This window comes from Gobius niger (assembly GCF_951799975.1).
Source record: "Gobius niger genome assembly, chromosome: 4".
NCBI classification, from domain to species: Eukaryota; Metazoa; Chordata; class Actinopteri; order Gobiiformes; family Gobiidae; genus Gobius; species Gobius niger.
The window spans coordinates 35,027,277-35,049,157 of record NC_136855.1 but is presented as its reverse complement, the minus strand read 5'-3'; the positions used below and the strand labels follow the sequence as shown (position 1 = coordinate 35,049,157).

General features: G+C 42.6%; 1 protein-coding gene across 1 annotated transcript in view; it reads left to right on the top strand.

Annotated features, from left to right (window-relative positions):
• arnt2 (aryl-hydrocarbon receptor nuclear translocator 2) overlaps nucleotides 1-21,881 on the top strand; it is a 59,353-nt gene that overhangs the window by 32,503 nt on the left and 4,969 nt on the right. The window contains exons 7-17 of the mRNA XM_079554707.1: nucleotides 3,558-3,623; nucleotides 4,092-4,177; nucleotides 5,814-5,890; nucleotides 10,864-10,998; nucleotides 13,405-13,479; nucleotides 13,578-13,729; nucleotides 15,674-15,749; nucleotides 19,385-19,508; nucleotides 20,414-20,510; nucleotides 21,273-21,411; nucleotides 21,489-21,639. Coding sequence (XP_079410833.1) covers nucleotides 3,558-3,623; nucleotides 4,092-4,177; nucleotides 5,814-5,890; nucleotides 10,864-10,998; nucleotides 13,405-13,479; nucleotides 13,578-13,729; nucleotides 15,674-15,749; nucleotides 19,385-19,508; nucleotides 20,414-20,510; nucleotides 21,273-21,411; nucleotides 21,489-21,639 — 1,178 coding nt within the window. The remainder of the gene's footprint in view (nucleotides 1-3,557; nucleotides 3,624-4,091; nucleotides 4,178-5,813; nucleotides 5,891-10,863; nucleotides 10,999-13,404; nucleotides 13,480-13,577; nucleotides 13,730-15,673; nucleotides 15,750-19,384; nucleotides 19,509-20,413; nucleotides 20,511-21,272; nucleotides 21,412-21,488; nucleotides 21,640-21,881) is intronic.

The window sequence follows — 21,881 nt, the reverse complement described above, 5'->3', positions numbered from 1 at the left end:
AAGTTGCAAGCATGGTTTTCTGGCCATAGACACCAGGGGGAGAGGAAAGACCTCCCAATCATCCCATTAACACTTGTATTACCCCCAAAGGGACTACGGAAAGGATTTATTAAAGTAAACAAGTTACTTAGTACTGCTTTAATATGGACTCTCATTTCGAAGTTCTGAACCTGATGAATTCAACCCCTGAGTTAGTTTTAACGCCCGCAAATGTACTTTTAATCAAAATGACGCTAAAGTAGAAAATAAAACTAAATTGGCTAATGTTGGAGTGTGTAATATTTAGTTTATGAATAACTGATACATTTGTAAAGTACAAGTAGTAATGATCACTTTATGTGCGTTGTTTGTATGAACGTAACCTAATAGCCTGTGTCAAGGATATTTAGTGTCAAAAATACGACAGTGATTCTTATTTGATGTTTTTCCATTACAGTTTATTAATAGATATGATTGACAATTGATATGGAACATCTCGTTTGCAAGAAAAGACAAGACTTTATTGATCTCACAATGGAAACACAATTCCCTTTTTCACTTTATACCACTTATAACCCCCACTTTATCCGAGCACATTTTCTCCAGGTTTATCCAAATCTAGAAGCTTCTCGACTGGAGCTTAGAGCCTATAGGCCAGTGTAACGCCACATTTGAAAGCTCAGACCTACAACACTCATGCTTTTTTGTCACATTTGGTCATATGTTGTGATATTTTTTTTGCATTTTTTCCACATTACTACCACGTTTTTGTCACGATTTCAATGATTGTTTTTGTAGCATCAAAACATGGGTAAAGCTGAACTGGAGAAAATGCACTTGAGTTAAGGCGGGGGTTCAGAGGTTAAGAAAGTCTCTTGGTATCGGATATCTGTAGATACTCAAACCCCCAGTATCGCTATCGGAAGCAAAAAAGCTGGATCGGGGCATCTCTAGCTCAACGCACCAGTGGTGAGGACGCAGACAAAGTAGCGGGAGCTGAAAAGGGATTATCCATGCGTTTGAGCACACATTATTTTGTACTCCAGATGATCCACTTTTGTCAAAAAACATGTACAATCGGCTCGTTGGCCATTCAGGTAATCTGGACCACAGCTGAAGATCTGGAGAAGGATGATGTTGAAGTTTCTGCACTTTGATTGAAACAGGGCCCTTGTGTGTACCCTGTATGTCAGCACTTTTCCGACACAGCTCTCATCACCCCACAACATCATGGCTGTTGTTGCCGGAGGTTTTGTTCCTCTGTGCAGTGAGTGGGTCCAGGCGTGGAGCTGTCGTCCAGAACCGCGGCTCGTACCACAGCGCGATTGTGCTCAGCTGTTCGGAATGTGCCACGGCGCACTCCCGTCTCTGCTCTTCCTATTTTAAGCCTTTGCATAATTCGAACAACCTGGCCATCTGAGGAACCGTACGGCAGTTGTGTGACACGTCGAGACGAGCTGCAGGTCCGGGACGGAGGAGGCTGCGTTATTGGAAACATGCAGACTTATGTAACCTCAGTGCACGCGACAGGAAAACATGATAATTAATCTACACAACGCATGTTATCGATTTGACCTTTTACAATAAGCCACATTCTGAACATTTTTGTGATTATTGAGTTTAAAAAGACAGATGGGGGGACGCTGTAAGCCACGGTGATGGGATCAGGAAGTGCTAGACTAGACTGCAGATAAGACGTGTTGTTTTTTTGTATGCATTTGTACATTACTGGAAGGGCCGGGATCAGGGTCAAATAAAAGGCTCCAAAAAGCTCCCCCAGAGTGTTTTAACTTTTCGGGTGATTCACTGGTATATTATTCAGTAGATCGTTTCCAATCGATCCGATCCCAAAGTAAACTATAGGCATTTGTATGACATATTGTACCTCTACCACTATGGAGCACTATTTTTTGTGAGTAGTATTTTCTGGGGGTATTTTTCAAACCCGGAAGACACGACGCTTCGATTCAGTTAACTCCGCCCCCTCTCCCCGAGCTAGTCCACCCATGCAAAATTAGCAGTAAAAGAAATATAAATACACAGCAATAAAAGCAATAAGTGAAGTTACTTAACAATGCAGTTATAAGGAGTTGACATCTGCAACGCAGCTTTATAAATGGCAAACACACAGAAGCTAACACGTGTTTTGATTGACTCACCGCTCTGTCCAGGCCGCTCCATCGGGTGTTTACATTATGAGACTCGCGTTGATTATAAAAGTTAATCCACTTTGATTCTGGCGAAGGTTGGTCAAGCGACAGTCACAGACAAAAACTATTTTGGCTGATAGTTGCCTGGTGAGTGGCCTCTTCTTTAGGAAGGTTGAGAATAGTCCTGCACCTCTCGTAGCCAACGCCAACGTTATCGTTAGGTAAAAAAAAAAGAACAGGCGTGTCCAGAGTAGGTTAGAAAGAGCTCCTTCTTCACAACTTTCAGTGCAAACATGACATGGAGAAAGCACCACGGGCACTTCCTTTTTTTATTATTATTATTTTTTATTTCTTGCAACAGAAAAAATGAAAAAGCTGTTTTGTAAATTAAAATCAGACCATAAGGCATTACATTACAGACGTCGGGCTCTTCCTGCTTGACACTATGTGTCACAGGTCAGCTGTTTTCCAGGAAAGGGCAGAGCGGCTGCTCAGAAAGCAGGATTTAGGATGATTGCTGAGAACTGCGTGAATGAAGCCAAAACACTCTGGGTGTGTTTTTGATAAGGAAGTAGCATACCAACTTGGTTAAAAGCTCCAAAAAGTCGATTTTGCATGATATAGTCCCTTTAATATCTGTTTTCTTCTTCTTCACATAAACAGTTACATGATGCGTATTTAAAGGGACTATACATAGTTTAAAAATGCTAAAATTAAGTATTTTCCTCCCCCCACATGTTCCAACAATGTCCTAATGTGTAGAATGAGCCCAGACCTGTTTACCACAACTGCCTCTAAAATCCTGCACTGTCACTAAAAACGGTGTTACTTCGGGTCCGCATTGCCGCCATGCACGAGCTTAATATAGAAGGTGCAGTTACACGTATGACCTGAGGTGGCAGTAGTGAGTATAAAATGGCCAACTTGCGTCTAGCCCCTTTAAGAAGTGTCATCTTTCACCCGAAAGGCTCCTCAGGTCAAGTGTTAGTAAAGAGCAGTTAGACTAGGCATTGACCCGCACCTCCAGGTTACTCTGAGACGCAGCTCAGGCCAGGACAAAAGCCAGTTTAAAGCATGTCCAATTTCAGTGTAAAGGTGTAACTGATCAGTCAGTCAGATCAATTAGACAAAGTTAGCCTTTTAGATAGAAAACCTTCCATTTGAAAAAATCCAGTACAGACCTAAACCTTTTATAAAACCTAAACCCTTTATAAACCACTAAATAATGTATAAAACAAACAAATATTAATTATTTTGTGCTCTATTGTAAAGTGACTTTACAATTTTGTGAATAATGATTTGCCCCTCACTCACACTTGGTTGTGGCAAGTTGCTTTTATTGTCACATCTGACTGAACTGTGGCAGCATCGTTCCAACCTGTGCGGTGTTTGCTCAGTGCTGAATGTTTTCTCATCATGTGTGTGCAGGTGTGGAAGCGCTCCTCTGGATCACATCTCTCTGAACCGTCTGTCCAACATGAGGAAACGATACAGGTACAGTCTAACTATGAGAAGCTGAGTGTCCACTAATGCCGTCAGTCTGGTGACATTAGACATCAACACTCCTCAGGACGTTGCCAGAGTAGACAAAACTGGATTAGATCGGGCTCAGGGGATGTGTCAGTGCCTCGATTAAACAGTTTTTACACGGATTGCCAGGAATAATCTTGAGGGTGTTGCACAAGAGATTTCCGCAGAAAGAGAGCAACAGCCACTTTACCTTTGTTACTCAAGAGTGCATGACATGTATTTTGAGTCTGTTCTGAGTTCCTTAGAGTCAGCCATCGGCGCTCGGAGGCTGACACATCACTTCACATTCCTCCAGTAGTTCCTCTGAGCCAACAACAACAGCTCTGCTATTGTCAACATTTTCACTCAGTCTGTCTCAGAAACGGTGCAAAACATTGGCTCACGTGTGAGGACGGAGACACCAGTGACTGATGCTGTGTTTTTGTGGGACAGGAACGGGCTGGGACCGTCCAAAGAGGGCGAGGCGCAGTACTCCGTGGTCCACTGCACGGGATACATCAAAGCCTGGCCCCCCGCAGGTAACACTGGCTGCAGCCTTTGCTTTCATGTTTGGGACTGTGAGTTTCAAAGCACAAAAGTTCAGGATGGGGACTTGATCTTGGATGGGGCTCTCATGTCGTATGCTGTCCACATGTCTCTCGATGTGTGAAATGAGCTTCTTGGACTGGGACTTCGACTTAAACTCACATACAGACTTGCACTTGGACTATGGGGGGTTTCACACCTGTAGTGTGTCCCATCCGGACCGAAATCTGGTTCTGTCTAGGATGAAAGTGAAAGTTCAGACTTGTGAATCAAATCCAGGGAGGGAAAGGCACAGACAAGCACAATGAGATTAGGAGAGAAGAGAGCCCAGAGAAGTTTTACTGTGAACTTAAGGAATGGTGCCACTTTCCATCCACGGCAGCCGCAGCAGCCCCCTGGCTCCAGTGCAAAGGAGACCACAGTGAAGGAAGCTTTCCTTGGTTGTTATTAGGGCCTTAAAGGGGGAGTATTATGCAAAATCGACTTTTAGAGGGTATGTTATTCTCTCATCAAAAACATACCCAGTGTTGTGTTTGTAGACACTAGCACATCTTTCAGTAATATTTCGATCTTCTCCAGTGGCCATTATTAGCAGCGCAGCGGCACCTAGTAATATGTGCTTTCAGAGCTCCTACGTATCTCCATCTCTTGCTAGAAAAAAGTTTTCTTTCTTGAAACAGCTGCGCAGCAACGGGGAGCATGAGGAGGATTGGTGGGAGGGGCTTATTTAGCGGCCGCATGGAGTATCAGGAAATGAATCTGCTGCATATTTTGTTTTAGCTGTTTTACTGTATATCAATATCAATATGATTGTGGGTATATATATATATATATATATATATATATATATATATATATATATATATATATATATATATATATATATATATATATATATATATATATATATATATATTGGGGGTAGGCGCTCATAAGCTTCTTGCTTCAGCCCACTCCTTTTGAGCAGAATGTATACTGCTCAAATAAACAAATAAACTAAAAACAAAACTAATATTGCATTATAAAGGTGTGTTTGAGCTTATCATCAAATACCAGAAAAAAACACAATACCCCCTCTGTAAAAACAGCTTTTGCATACCAGTATGGTTTATATTGCTGTTGTTGTTATTATCATGATGTTAATTTCATAATGGTTATTATAGATTGATATTTCCTTCAAAATCAAAACAACTTTGGTCACATGTTTCCCCTGCATTCATGAGACAGGTCTTCAGCTCCAAAGAGGGGCTGAAAGTCCAGACTGTAGGGCCATGGTGTGAAATCAGAAGTTCACAGACCAATCTTATAAAAAGGAACACTTTATAGTATACATTGCTTGTTTCAATCACTTTACCTCAGTGTGTGTCCCTTTTCCTCTTCTCTCTCGCTTCCAGTGTAGCTCTTTTCTTTTCCCTTTGTGCTTATGTGAACAGAGAACATGTAACTGTAGCTGACTGCTCACTTGGGTTCACCGCATGCCTGATGCTGACTCTAACACATGTTGAGAGCACGGCTTTGGTTTCCCTGGCCACTGTAAAGGTCAGGACATGGAAACGGGCAGGCCGCACTGAGGATGTGAAAGGTCCTGTTGTGCTTTTAGCGCTCACTTACTTTTCTCTCTCTCTGTAGGTATGACCATTCCAGACGAGGACACGGAGGCGGGGCAGGGCGGAAAGTACTGCCTTGTGGCCATTGGGCGACTGCAGGTACGTTTTTTTGTGGTCCCTCTGCCTCTGTATACAACAGCATTAGCCAAACCAGAGACATTGTTTGTGCAGTAATAAAAAAGCTGTTTACCTGACCTTTACAAATATGTGTCATCTGGGGTTTCAGTTCCAGTGGGTATGTCCACACCAAAAACATGGCAGAGTAGAACATGGTGAAAATAATTAATAAAAAACACAAGAGTCTGAGAATCAGCGGGAAAGTTTGTTCCAAATGATTTGAGAGAGTTTACCATATTTTAGTGATTCGTTGAACAGTTGCATCTGATCTATTTCAGGAAAAGAAAGTAGGAGTGGTTGGCCTGGTCAAATGTCAGATTTGTTTCTGGAGCATTTAATACAGTACTTTTCTAATATGTATTCAGTCAGTAGACCCTTTCACTATCTGTAAAAATTGGATCACTCTCTTCTAGCTGTTTCATCATGACAATAAACAAAACTTCACTGTTATTGCATACTATCAAATGAAACTTTAATTTGGATGACATTAAAAACCCTTCCGATCACTAGTTGTAGTTTCATATTCTTGCCGTTGCTTAGTTCCTAGGGCTGGGACAATAAGTATCACAATACAGAGGCCCAATACGAGCGATCTCTGTTATTGTTTACTTCCGCAATTTTCGCCGGATGTTTTGGTGAATGGTAGGCAACAGCTGATGAATCCAGGCCTCTAACACAGTTTTATAAAATGATCGATCTGTTACAGCGAAAGAGAAGCAATGCCCTGTTTATGAACATTGTTTTTGCTGATCATAGGATTCTTATCATTTGTTTAAAACGTAAAATGCCGGCCACGGCCCCCGGACGTGACAACATCGCGATTGCTCGTATACAGATGCCCAATGCAATACGTATTGTAATGCACTACATTCTAATGCACTACTTATCAAGACAGCTGCTTAATATCAAGCACAGGCTGGTATAAACTAAATAGAAATTAGTTAGACTTTGAGTAAAACATTGTGCATAGTGGCAGAGTCATTTTAAAAGTCTGGCTCTTTTGTCAAACCAATCACCACCATAACTGGTATGAATAATACCAAGTTTATGTCATAAAACATTTGTTGCAAAATTATATTTTGTCCCATCCCTTTTAGTTTCTGCCTCCAGCTGATGTCGCTGATGAAGGGAAAGGGTCTATATTGCTGGTTCTCATGTGACATTCTTGGTGGTGAAAGCAAGAGAAGGGAAGCAGTGTTCCTGCACTCTCTGAAGCACCATTCACTTGAGTAAAACAAAAGTCTGGGCTTTGTTTTTACATTTCTCGTCAAAAAGAACAGCCTCAGAATATAGGCAAAATGAGCTGACGTGTTCATTTGCATAAAACCCTCACCTTCAATGCGGAAAATGGAACAAAGGAAAAGGCCACAGCGCTTTGTATGAATCACTGTTCTCACAAAAGGTGCAGTTTATTCCATATTATGTGTTTTCCCAGAGCGGCCAAGCATCAAAAAACCAATGTGCTAGACGTTATGTGGCTATTATGCTTACAGTGAGTCACCATAGTTAGTACCCTCCAAGTGATGTCAATGAAAACTATAGGTTGTAGCCAATCCTCTGTCAACCAGCCATGATCATTAATATTCCTATGACAGTGTGACATTGATTGTGGTTCCTTGTGTGGAGGGAGCTGCAGTGGATCTGTTCAGCCTTTGAGCTCATCCAGTCTGTCACATCTGCGTTCAATTATTATTTCCAAAAACAGACTTAATTACATGCATAATCAAAGACATAAAATAATCCGCTTCTGTATTAATACATTCAGCATGGCATCTGAAAAAGAATGGTTCTAAGGAATCCCAGAGGCTGTGTGCACGCTTCTGTTCCAAATCGTGAACTGGAAACATCACAGCTAATGTTTGCAGTCAAATCCAGACAAAGGACAATAAACAAGTCATTATTTGTTCACGCACTTGTGTCTTTGAAAGTCGGGATTTGTTTGACTTCTCCATATGAAATGCCAAAGGTTTTGATACATTTGATCTGTCGGGTTAGGTGTTGGCCTCTTCAAAATGTCAACTGCTGCTGCTCATTCAATAATAATAAAGATAATCCAATAATATCTGTACTTACAACTGAGGCTGACTGATGGAAAGGTGGCCGTCGTGTACCAAAGGCCATCAGCAATTATACAGCTGCACAAACACATTCAAAAACAGGTAATATATGTCCTGTCACTCAGGAACAGGCACAGGCAGAGACGTTTTTTTTCTAGACGCAGACTTGAGTTGCGTATGGCCCCGGAAGCCACAAGGGTCCACATCTCAGTAAAATTGCGGTGTTGTTTCACTTGTTAATCAAAGCGTTGTTACGGCGACAGGCTCTCTGACAGCGCTCACTCACTCTCCGCTTACTTTGCCACATATAACACCAAAATGGATTAGTCTGCTGAATTTGATGGGCAGGAGAGACCTTCCGCCTTCCCCCTGTAACCCCTAAGGCTCAGCCACACACTCCTTTAAACTATCTTTTTGTTGTCTAGCTGAGAACACTCATATCAGGGCTGTAGTTTGGCGAATAAAAGTGCCATTGTTTTGTCTTAAAGGGTCGCTGAATTCACACAGCTCTCATGAGTTACTTCCAGTAACCCTAGTTCTCTGAATATGGCTGGTCCCATTAATGCTGAGTGTTGCTAATTTATGACATACCTCTTCCTGCAAGAGTGACACACAGGACATGGCCACAATGGAGACCCTTCAGAATATCCTGAAGGACAGTTCCGCTCCTCTGCACACCTTCATAACTCAGACCCCTCCATTGTACACCAACTCATGCACCGAAGACCAAATGCAGCCAAGAAGAGCCACACAAAAAAAAAAACATGAAATATCTTTTATCCCACAAGCTTTAACTCTGTTTTATACATCTGTTTTATAGATGTTTTCTTTTTTTAAATTCTATTATAATTGACAAAGTTTTTTTCTTTCCTGCTATGTCAATGCTTAATGAACCTAAACCTAAAAACACTGATAATATATTTTTTATATAACTGGAAATAAATTCAGGCGTCACGGGGTTAAACCAATTACCATCAGGCTAATTCTCAGTGGTTGGATAAAAATAACCAGTCAGGTGCAGGTTTCAGTATGTTTTAAATCAGCGGTTCCCAAACTGTGGGTCAGGGACCAGAGGTGACAGAATGTGGACAGAATTTGCCATTTTAAAAAGTGAGGGGGAAATAGCCTAGTGTAGTTCTAAAACCCCATCTGACAGTGACAAATGGTTCTCACACAGTGGGGCAGGGCCCGAATTGAAGTCATTATGTTCCACTTCAGCTCTGCACTTCTACGTGTAACTGTTTTTGACCGTAAATTGGTCCGCTCTTCGTTGAATAGCTTTGGGATGCGAACTGTAGGGCCCAGTGCGTTTTTGCTTAGGGCCCCAGAAAGGCTAGCATCGGCTCAGGGCACAGGTCAGGGCTGGACCACCTTCATTTCCGGGTGTGTGGACCACTGACCATCACTGACGTCAGGTTGGAAAGTCGGGAAGTCGGCCCACAAAACAGGACACAATGGTGGTCATTTATCAAGACAGGCGCTAGATAATGGCATATGGATATCTGTGAGCCTGTCGCACCAAATTTGACCCTCTGAAATAGCCTGTATTACAGTTTTAGGGCCCCAACTCTGAGAAAGAATGCTGCATGACTAAAATGCGTAAATGAATCTGATGTGCTACTGAGCAGACGCTTGGTAAATGACTCCTAGTCAATATAATTCATATTGTATGGCTTCTGGTCTTTTAGCAAACAAAAGATGGTTCTTTGATTGAAATAGATTTTCTTTTAAGGCTCTTCTGTTCATTTTTGTTAAAGCCACTATACCTGATTTTTTCTCTAGTAGTGGAACAGATTTGTTTTTTTTTTAAATTATATTGTAAACTCAGACATTTGTTGGGAAAAAAAACACTGTCCATCTAGTTACGAAGTATTTGTATCAATTTCATGAACTCTCAGGCTCGTTTTTCTAGCATTTCTGTGACAGTGATCCTGAAAAGTGACCCTGCAAGTGGTGAAATATGTCCTTGAGTCCTTGTGAAGAAGAGTTTGGACCACAACTAACATATTAATTTAGTGGCTTCCTCTTTCATTGATTGTAATTCAAGGAGCTATACCTGATTGTACAAAGAAACAGGGTCACTCAAATTTCAAATAGCTATTTTCTGGTCCAAACTCATCTCAAACTTTCCTAATGCATTTACAACATCAAAATTTGTCACAGGGACTGAGTTTAAACCAGGTTTCACAACTTTCAGGGAGGAAAACTGTCACTTCACTGTAAAATATGCCTAATAGCCAGACATTTTATGACTGTTTAAAAGGCTTTATGCAAGTTAGCCATTTTATACTCACTACTGCCACCTCAGGTCATACGTGTAACTGCAGCTTCTATATTAAGCTCGTGCATGACGGCACTTTGTACCCGAATTAACACCTTTTTGAGTGACAGTGCAGGATTTTAGAGGCAGTTGTGGTGAACAGGTCTGAGGTCATTCTACACATTAGGACATTTTTGGAGCATAGGGGTAGGGGGAGGAAAATACATAATTTTGACATTTTTAAACTCTGGATAGTCCCTTTAAGTGTAAATCATGACTTTTAATTGCAACCTTGTGAATGCCTGATTTAGTCAGATCTCAACAGCTAAGCAGAGTTGGGGCTGGTTTGTATCCGGATGGGAGCCTGATAGAGCACTTGGTTGTAAAAGGAAAAAATGTCCCTTGTGAAGCGCTTTGGGCGACTCGTACCATGTGAAAAGAGCTAAACAAATAATATTTCCTTCCTTACTCTAGTCTTCATTCATCATCATTTATTTAGTTTTTGTTCAGTTTGAGTCCGGATAAATAACATAAACAGAAATGAACACTGTGTCCATGTTGATCTACATCTTGAAATGAAAAAAGAAAAGAAAAAACAGCTCCTTCCGAGGTCAGTCTAACCTGCCCCTCTCCTGCAGGTCACCAGCTCCCCGGTCTCCATGGACATGAATGGTCTGTCCGTACCCACTGAATTCCTATCGCGGCACAATTCTGACGGCATCATCACCTTCGTGGACCCGCGCTGCATCAACGTCATCGGCTACCAGCCCCAGGTGAGGCCCGCTCGCTGTCGTTTCGGAACATGTGACCCTCTGGCCCCGTCGTTCGTGGAAGTGGATCCTGGGGTTTTAGATGAGCTCCATATGTGTTCCTTTTCCCAGGCCGGAATGTACACTAAGGACATGGCATGTGCTAATCTGGGTCTGTTCAGTGTCAGACTTGTTTCAGATCAGTCGCCCGCTAGTAGATGTCCAGTTGTAATGTGAGAGGAGACCACATGTAGTTATTTTTTTTGTTTATTTACTTCGATTCTCACTAAATTCTCGCGTTAAAGGGATATTTCCGGATTTTCTGACATAGGGCCTAATTTCCTAGTTATCCAGAGTGTTGCTGATTTCTGGAGATATTTTTTTTGTTTTTTATGCAGTTCTTCTGTTTGAAGAGTTTCGTGGCGCTAGGCTAGTGCAAGGCTTGCACATTTCTATGGTATCAGCTAGCCTGCATTAAAAACAGTCACTCCACAGTGCACAGAGTTAAATCACTTATAACGCCAGACTAACCATATAAATGTCTGTGTCGATAGAGTAATTTCAACCATTTTGCCTTTTTAAGTTGCTTATATTTGAGCAGCATCAGCTTTGTGATTGTATAAGCTACACGGCGGCGGAGTGATCTGCTAGAAAATACTCCCTCAAAATGCGATCATTCATGTGATGCAAGTTCAGTTATATTCCAAAAAATATTCTACACAGACATTTATATGGTTAATCTGGTGTTATAAGTGATTGGCCTCAGGTGCAGTGTGGAGCGGGTCAGACTGTTTTTAATGCAGGCTAGCTGATACCATAGACATGCGCTAACCTTGCACTAGCCTAGCGCCACGAAACTCTTCAAATATAAGAACTGCATGAATTACAAAAAAAATGTCTCCAGAAATCAGCAACACTCTGGATAACTTGGAAATGAGGCCCTATGTCAAAAATCCTGATATATCCCTTTAATTTATGAATGAACACATATGGAAGTATGTTTCTTCAAAATAGCCGCCTTTTGCTTTAACTAATACTTTGCACACTTTTGACATTTTCTCAATAGGCTTCACGATGTAGTCACCAGAAACCTTAAAAAAAAAAAAAAAACATTTCAGGAATGACTTTATGAAGCTCATTGAGAAAATGCTAAGAGTAAGTGTTGAAGAATTTTTAATATAAAACAGGTTATGAGGTATTTCAACCTTTTTTGTTTCCAACATTAATCCCATGTGTTCATTCATATCATAGTTTTATGTCTTCGCTGATAATCACACACTGTAAATAGTGTGGAAAATAAAGAAAAGCTGATGCATCAAATGTGTTTCTAAACTTTTGACGAATACTGTAATTGTAAGAAATTTAGGGACATAAATTTGAATGATTTACCTATCAGCAAATCCTTTGGGGGGAAATTGGTTTGTACAAGACAGTAAAATATGGTGTCTGACAGTGCTTTAAATGGATCTTGTCCCAAGAGTATGGAAAAAAATGACCTGTGAAATTGCAATTTTACAGATCGTACACAAAGATTTTACAAGTAGCTAAAGTTTTGCGGATGTTTTGCCTCTCATTCAAGGAGCTTCACCAGCAGTTAATCCTTATTTAACAGCAGACTTGAATTATTTGGGTTCATTAAGAATCCGGGGTCTAGTTCTTAAATTTGCCTGGATGGATGGTTGTCTTCACAAACAGGAAATCTGCTTTTGTTGCATGAATAATTCTTCAGATTTGATGGGGACAGACATAATGATAAACTGATCAGCCTTGAGTCTTGAATTCCCTGCATGATCTGTTTGGCGTTCCAATCATTCGCGGATTTGGCAACTTAAAATGTTCCAAGAAGAGTTTTCCGACAAGAATTTGAGCCAGTTTGTTTTCATAACATGAACGTTTTCACCTGTAAACACACTTAAAATGTATTGTGATAAGCCTCCCTAAAAACAGGAAGAATTTGTACAGATATTTTCATTTTTCCAAGACAAAGTAATATATTGTAAATCCCTTCTGGAACAGCCTTTGCATCTAAAGTGTCAACCAAATGAACTACTATTTAAAATCTGGCACGATCCAGTAATCAAAACTTGTTTATGAAATATTAACAACAGTATGCATTCGATTCAAGGCAAGACCATCCTGGTACCGCTGTATCAATCACCTGTCACTGTGCCACATGACTTAGCATCAATATGGCAACCTCCAGCAGCCGCCGCTAATCACATGTCTGCATAACACCGATTTACAGAGAATAGATTCCTATAGCAAATGCTTTGGATAAAGGTTATGCTGATGGCTTTCTTGACAACTGTATGTGCTGTAGGGCCTTTTCAACCTTTTAAATATGAATGTAACTTGTTCGCATAAACTCTGATATTACAGACAGACTGTCAGACATGGGCAGTCCTGTAGTGAGTGTGCGCTTGTGTGCAGGACTTACTGGGCAAAGACATCCTGGAGTTCTGCCACCCGGAGGACCAGAGCCACCTGAGAGAGAGCTTCCAGCAGGTAGGCCCGTTCTCTGTCACACCTTCTCATCACCCTAATGCCAGATCTCCAAAGTCTCCTATTGTGGCCCCTGTGTGAGCTAACGGCTGCTGTTGCAGGTGGTGAAGCTGAAGGGCCAGGTCCTGTCCGTCATGTACCGCTTCAGGATGAAGAGCCGAGAGTGGATGTTGATCCGCACCAGCAGCTTCACCTTCCAGAACCCCTACTCTGACGAGATCGAGTACATCATCTGCACCAACACCAACGTCAAGTACGTCACACTCACACACGCACTCTCTGCACCTTTTATACATTACATGCATCTTCCAGTCTTGATTGCAACCATTAAAGGGACTATTCGGAGTTTAAAAATGGTAAAATTATCTAATTTCCTCCCCTTACATGTTTCAACAATATCCTAAAGTGTAGAATGAGCCCAGACCTGTTCACCACAACTGCCTCTAAAATCCTGCACCGTCACTCAAAAAGGTGTCACTTCGGGTCCGAAATGCCTTCATGCACGCACTTAATATAGAAGGTGCAGTTACACGTATGACCTGAGGTGGCAGTAGTGAGTATAAAATGGTTTACTTCCATCTAGCCCCTTTAAACATGATTAATCTCGAGATTGTACAATCATATCATGTGTATGTGTTATGGAAGGTAAATGTTCACTCCTATCCAGACCATTGATCGAATGTTTATTTGATTTAAACGCTTTGAAAGAACACATTGAAAAAGCGTGGTGAAGTGTGAACGGTGGCCTGTCAGTGTGCGATGATTGCGTTATTACTTGTCCAGAGTGCATCACATCGTTCCCAAAGCTTCAAACAGGCTGTGCTCCCTGAGAGCCATAATCAGGGATAAGTGTTCGAGAAAGTGCCCATTGTTTTTACCCCCTAATGTTATTTTCCATCAGACACGGTCATGCACTAAAAGCTCGTGGAAAGGTTTCTCAAATGCGCTTGTTTTTTTTTACTTCAAACGTTATAATGACAATATTGTAGAGTGATGTTTTAATGTTATGGCGACGATCAGTCAATATCACAATATTTGTGTTCCATTTGTGCGCCGTGGTCCTGAGTGCGCAGTGGCCTCAGGTGTAGTTAGTGCTAATGGAGAGAGCGGTGAAAGCCCCTCAAGGCATTTTAGTTTCAAGGTGAGCTTTCGCTCTAATGTCTAGAGAGCACCGTGAGGAGCCTTCGCCAAGACTCTTCCCTGTCCACTCTAGCATGCACGGTGCTTTTATGGACTGGACTAAAGGAACAGTTTGTATTATATGCTTTCTTTTTCTATCCAAGTGGCACATTCTGCACAGACAAATAGATTAATTAATACAATACTTCGATCAAAACAAATGTATTGTTTTTGGTTGACTAGTAGGCCATTTCTTCTGGCAAAACCCACATCTACCCTCGTTTTGTTGCATTTGGACTTGCTGCTACAGTGTCAGGGCCCATAGAAATCATAGAAATGCAGTTAGCTATCTGAGCCTTTTGATACAAATTGCCCCATATAAAAGTATGGCGAGGTATGACATGTGGTTTCTCCGTCATTAACATCTTATAATATGATGTTTAGTGGCCATTAGATGTGTACCTGACCCCACGTAAAGCAGAAACTTTACAGAATACGATTTAGCATTTAGCTCCGAGGCTAATTCTATACGCTAATTCTTATCTAAATTAAAATGTAAAAACATCTGCCATCATCCATTAATGATTTGTAACTAGACTTTGACCTCATCTAAATGTGGTGGATTGTTTGACGACAGCTGAAAACATCTGGATCATTCATAATTTGCAATGTTTAATGGGTAAATGCTAACGGCTATAGGAAAAATACATTGAGCAGGCTAACGGTCGGACTCTGATAACTTTCTTGGATTAGCTGGCTTGCTAGCTGTTAGGATCATACGCCGCTTCTCCTTTTTTTATTTCTATGCCAGGGCAAATCAGTGTTCATTTTGTGACCGTCTTTCCCTGGGCCAAAGCTGCTCATGCTACGCTGTTAGCATAACATTTGCGAAGTTAGCTTACCTTCATAATTGTTTACAGAGCGCTGGTTGTAACGGTAGTAGTTGCACAGAGTAGAGTAGCTATGTCCGAGTACTACATCCTAAACCATGGGTTAAAACAGGCAAAATGTATCAGAAAAGGTATCAGGATGTGAAAGTTCGATGTGGTTTTATGCTGATCTTTGTGTTGTGTTGCAGGCAGCTCCAGCAGCAGCAGCAGGCCGAGCTGGAGGTGCACCAGAGAGACGGGCTCAGTGCCTACGATCTGTCCCAGGTACGGCCCACCACCCACAATCCCCCTCCCTCCATCCTGGTCATGTGTACTGAGTATGTTTTATGTTGCACCAAATCAATTTTTGAGCTTTTCTTAAAATGTTATTTCCTCGCAACAAAACGCCCTGCCACCAAAGAAGCCACAACAGTAGAGTTTTTGAGAATTTTTGTTCAGAGCTTATGAATTTTTTAACGCCATTGCCTTTGAAAGATACTCAATAATATTTCCATGAATGCTCCAAAGTAAAAAGTAGAAAATTTAACGCATTTTATGTCCCATTTAAAAGCCTTACGATGCACACTCCAGGACAGTTGAGGGCGCTGGGCAGACTTACTGTCAATGCCACTGACTCGCAACAGAGAAAAAAGTTTGTCCCCGTCATGTTGCCGTACAGGTGATGAATTCTGGCCGCAAAGCTAGTTATAAGTACACTTTCTACAGCAAATACTTTCTACATCCAATACTCCAGTACTTTACCCTCAGACATCATTTGACTGAGAAACATTTGCTTGTATTGAAGTGATGACCGGTAGCACCTATACTTTAACTCAAGGAATCAATTGAAGTACTTCGGTCACCACTGTACTGGAGTACTACTACTACTTCCAAAATTATACTACTTCTTGCTGCTACTACTGCTGCTGGATTTGGATCAGCAGACACAAAGCGAGCCACAACACAACACCAGCCACATACGATTCCACTGACAAAACACCTCTTCTGTGACAGATGCTTTGGCAGGTTTCGCGACAGCTGCCGCAGTTGCCGCATCTTTGGTGGCAGGCAGTCACTGTGACTGCCGCCCCCACAACATGAGCTCTCCCTTACTGGACAACTGCGAACAATCAGAGGCATTACACGAGTGCAGCCAGAGTGCGAGTCTATTGAAAGGCCCGATACCTTTTCTTGATGTTGTTTACACGATCACTCTTTCATTCTTTGAAAAGTTTGATTGTTAGTTGAGGTCTTAACTCATTCGCAACTTCCACAGTCACTTTTCAGGGTCACCAAGATGTTAATACTAACAACAACTTGGCCGCCATTTTATGCCAAAAAAAAAAAAGCTTTACAATTGATGCACACTGTCCATAGGAATGTCTATTCATTCCCTTTTGTGAAAAAAATGCTAGGTATAAAAGCTTGAATAATCCACAAAGGACCTTTCATTTCAAAGGAATCAAAAAGATCCTCATCCAAGTCTTCAAATAGAAGGTAAAAGAAGTGTTGTAAAAGCACACGTTTTCCTTTTGAATGCCAAGGCTATTACTGAATAAGTTATGAACATAAAATGTGACCAAAAGAAAAAGAGTCCGACTAAAGCGTAATTTGTCTCATTTGACAGACGACTCATCATTTAGGATTTTGCAAGCTACTTCTCAAACACAATTAGGCTGTGATAAAAATAACAATATTTACCCCGCACATGCACATTCCTCCCCCACTGACGGCATAATCTCGGAATACTGGGGCTCTGATTAGACGACTATTTTAACGTGAGTTGTGTAAACCGGGCACGCACCATCTGAGAGGAGGCTGAGTCAGACCGTGTTTGTGGAGCACAGATGGGCCGATGACTGGCTCCAGCTGAGGCGTTCATGTCCGCAGCACAAACACACGGCGCACGCGAGCAGACAGTCAGTCACTCCAGCACACAAAACAAGGACAGCCAATGCTTCAATCGCATGCTTTTTTCAATTATTGTGGATATAATTAGACTTTAAGACAAGCTGCTATCCTGCGCACACACAACGATGCTGAGGGCGTCACTTAGGGGGGAAAAAATGGATCGGCTGAGGTGTTTTCTACAAAAAGTACTTGCTGCATTACCTTCGCTCTTACATTAACATGTTATCAGCTTTTGGAGCTTTGGGAGGGCCGGGAGTTCAGCTTCCCGATGGCATTGTGTATGAAACTGTTCTTCAGTCGACTGGAACTGACCTGTAGATTCCGCAGTCTCCTCCCTGAAGGCATTACCTTGAAGAGACTGTGATGGGTGCAAAGGGTCCATCCAGCCATCCATCTAATTTTCTTCCACTTTTCCGTTGCCGTGTCGTGGGGGTAGCTTTTGGATTTGCCCAAATCACATTGCACCAGCCCCTATGGCTCCTCTTGCAGGTGGTGGGTCCACAGAGGGACGGCCTCACGATTCTCAGGCATGTTGGTCTCTCATAAGGGGCTTCTGACCCGTGCAAAGGTTCCTTGGCTGTTTTGATGGCTTTGCGGGTAGGACGGGTGGAGTATATGTCCTTAGTCGAGGGGAGAGGGGCTCCGCAGATCTTCTCAGCTGCTCTCACGATGCGCTGGAGGCTCCTTCGGCAGGACGCAGTGCTGGCGCTGTGCCTCACAGTGATGGAGCTGGTCAGGATGCTCTCTATAGTCCCTCTATAGTCCCTAACTTGCAGAGAAAGTAAAGACGCTGATGACTTTTCTTGACCAGTGATGTAGTGTGCATGGTCCAGGAGAGGTTCTCTGTGATGTGCACACCCAGGAACTTAGTGCTGGTCACCCTCTCCACTGCAGCACTGTTTATTGTTAGAGGAGCATGCTGGACCCGCGCTCTTCGCACTCTTTTTATATTGATGGTCCCGCTCTAGCACTAGTATTTAAGAAACACCAGCACATGCGAACCCCCCGCAACCAACCGCCACCTGCAGTGGTGTCAAATATTCCGGTCTGACACAGTCTGTAGGAGGATAAGCATGGGTAGGGGCCACTGCTGTGCATACACATCGCCATGGGTGTCTGTCTAGCCCCTGTCCTGCCCACTTACTGCGCCAAGTATGAAGCTGAAGGTTGCACAGATTGCCGCCCGTCTGCGCAAAAGTCTAGTCTACACAAGATCGGGCCCATAGTGTTTTTTTCTAATTTGGCTGTATGATACCCTGTACCTATAGCTGAAATAACAAACAAAATAACCACTTAGTTTGTTCAATGTGGGATAACTTGTAGCCTGAAGGTTGCCAACGTGAAGGATGATGTTTGAGAGACTGTCAGAGAGTCCTTGTGTGAGATAGTGACTGCAAAAAGCACAATCACCAAGTATGACAGGTTTTGATTTTGATTAAGATTAGATTAGATTATTAGAAGAAGAAGGAGAGTTCCATTTACCAAGCACAGAATTGTAATTTGCTAAAGGCCCATTAGTACAGTATGGCTGCAAATTGTACCTCTTTGTGTGCCCATGTTCAATAAGGAAGTGAAATAAGAAACTAATCTAATCTAAATTATGTCAGAACAGAACAGGGATAACAACTGTAGATAAAATGTTTGCAACCCGTAGTATCTAAACTGTTTATACAGTACAGAGCTCTGATTGTAATAGATTATACGTCAGCAGTGCCAGAGTGTCCACTTGTGTCCCAGAAAACAACCCGACCATAAAACGGCAAACATGTACAGCAGTCCAAAGCTGTAGCTGTTTGTAGGACCGCAGCCTGCAGGCGCCCAGTGTGTGTTGTCTGATTCTGCCACTGCTCCGGCTGCTCTGGAGTGTGGCGTGCTGCTGCCATCTGCTTCTCATTGTTTGCCTCTGTCACGGTTCCAGGCGGCATTTCCGTGCTGACGAAAGCGTTTCTGTATCAGCGCCGATCTGTTTGTCCATGGCATTACCTAACGCTGTTAACGGGGGCCCGCAGGTTCCGGTGGCCAGCGTCAGCGGCGGGGTGCACGAGGCCGGCAAGAGCATGGACAAGTCTGAGGGGCTGTTTCCCCAGGAGCGAGACCCGCGCTTCGCAGAGATGTACTCCGCCATCTCCGGCTGTATGTCACACGCACATTTCACATTACTTGTTTGCAGTTATTAGCTTAGTCAGGCTATACCAGTGGTTCTCAACTCATAACCCATGTAGCTTTCTGACCTAGAATCCCCCTAGAAGGACAAGTCAGGACTCAAATCCAAATATTTAGGACAGAAAAAGATCAAAATATTATGCAGTTTGAATCGGATACTGTATACAGTGTTTCCTCACACTGAGTTGATCATATGGTTGATGTCACTTCCAAACCATTCAGCAGACATATTTTATTTCTTTCAAAGACCCATAATCTAATAAAAATTGTTTTTCAGCCCACTTTTGGCCAGGGTTGTCCAAACCATTTTGGCCGCGATCTCCAGTATCACCGGACCAAAACTTGCCCATCCCCCCCCCTTGTAAAATATAATAGAATTTCAGTTGCAAAACATTTGAAATGTGGTTTATTCATGTTAGTTTTTATTGTATATTTTGATTCAGTTTCACTAAATGTTCGGTTCTCAATCAAAAATAACATCATATTCAGCCAGCCGAGGCTGTCCGGTTTCCCCTACCTACTTAAATCTTTTAAAATATTGTCCTGAAATTACTTCGCAACTCTCATGACAATGTTCAACGACCTTACTGGTCTTGACCCCACTTTGGGAACCACCTGGTATAGACTCAACAGCAGATGTGTATCTGCAGCTGGACTGTAGGAGCCGTTCATGTAGTAATTAGTCGAAACGGCCAGCGGCGTTTGAGTTTTGGCCAGTTTTGAATGTAATAGGCCAATGAGGCCAGTAATGTGATGACACTGCTGAGCCAAGAACTCTATCTGGCTTGTCTTAGGTCATTTATTTCCCTAAAGGCTACCGGTGCACGTTTGATATGGAGAGTCCTGCATGTCTCACTGTTGTCTCTTGTGTCCAGCGGGCGACAAGAAGATGCTGGTGCCGTCGTCCACAGCAGGAGGACAGCTGTACTCCCAGAGCTCCTTCACACAGGGGCACTCGGGCAAGAGCTTCAGGTATGTCCGTGTGTGTGTCCCCACTGAGCACTATTAATTTGGCAAAAATCGGCCTCTCATTAGCAAAGATGTGTTCAGAAATCCTAAGTATGCCAGTATTAGCAATATGAAAAGTTGATTTTGCATGAAATGTCCCATTTAGCATTCAGTACTGTATAACCACACAGAACAAGTGGCATGTGTTGGTCTCTTAAATGGGTCAGAGTCAGTGTATGAATAATAAAATTCCTCTATGGGAAGCATCTAAAAGAAAAGTACATAAACTAGGGCTGTGCTCAATTTGTCGTATCAGCAATATATTGTTACGGAGTACGTGGCAGTACGCGTATCGTATCAAGGCACCGGTACTGTGATATGCAAATATGTTCGTCTCACTAACTATCTAGTCTTTATTCAGAACGTATCACAAAATGCACTCTAACTACTACAGTAAAAGGCTTAAAATGCATGGTAAGCTTATTCAGCAAGATCCCTTTCTCTTAAAATTTGAATTATATCTCGTATTATGGAAACTATTGCGATGCACTTGAATCGTGACATGCATCCTATCCTGAACTCTGTATTGGGCTAGGTATCATATCGAAGTTTTTGGCAATGCCCAGCCCTAAATGTTCGGTCAGATTGTTTATTATAACATGATCTATATAAGGCTTAATTGTAGACATTATTTTACTAACTAAAAGTCAGGCATGGATAGTGTTGGAAGGGCATCTGCTAGACATTAGTAACAGCGTCATGATACAATGAGTATTCCTTGTGCAGTTCCTCTGTGATCCACGTACCTGGCGTAAATGACATCCAGCAGTCCGGATCCACCAACCAGAACCTGGCACAGATCTCCCGACAGCTGAACCCGGGACAGGTGGGCTGGTCCGGGACCCGCCCGCCTTTCTCTGGACAGGTCAGGAAAACTCCCTAACTTTCTACTCTACATGACGGCGTGAAAACGGAGGTAAACTTTGCATGTGTCGCCCACAGTCCAGTAAAGCCCAGTCCAGCCCGTTCGGGATCAGCTCCGGACACAGCTACCAGACAGACCCCGCCTCCTACAGCCCCCTGTCGTCGCCGGCCACGTCCTCCCCCAGCGGCAACGCCTACTCCGGGCTCACCAACCGCTCCACCGCCTTCGGTAAGTGAAGAACGACATCCACGTCATGTCTCTGGGATTTTGCTCTTCTCATTTGACAGCAGTTGCCTTTCTCTTTCAATCCGTTCGCTCCAAACTTTGCTCCAAACGCATTCAAACTCTCCCTTCAGATCCTCCATGTCGGTCTGTCTAACGTTGCCACGACGACACGTCTGTAATACCGTAGCTGGTTTTCTCCTTTATATTTTTTAAATGTAGATAACAGCATCGGTTCAGAGAAATGC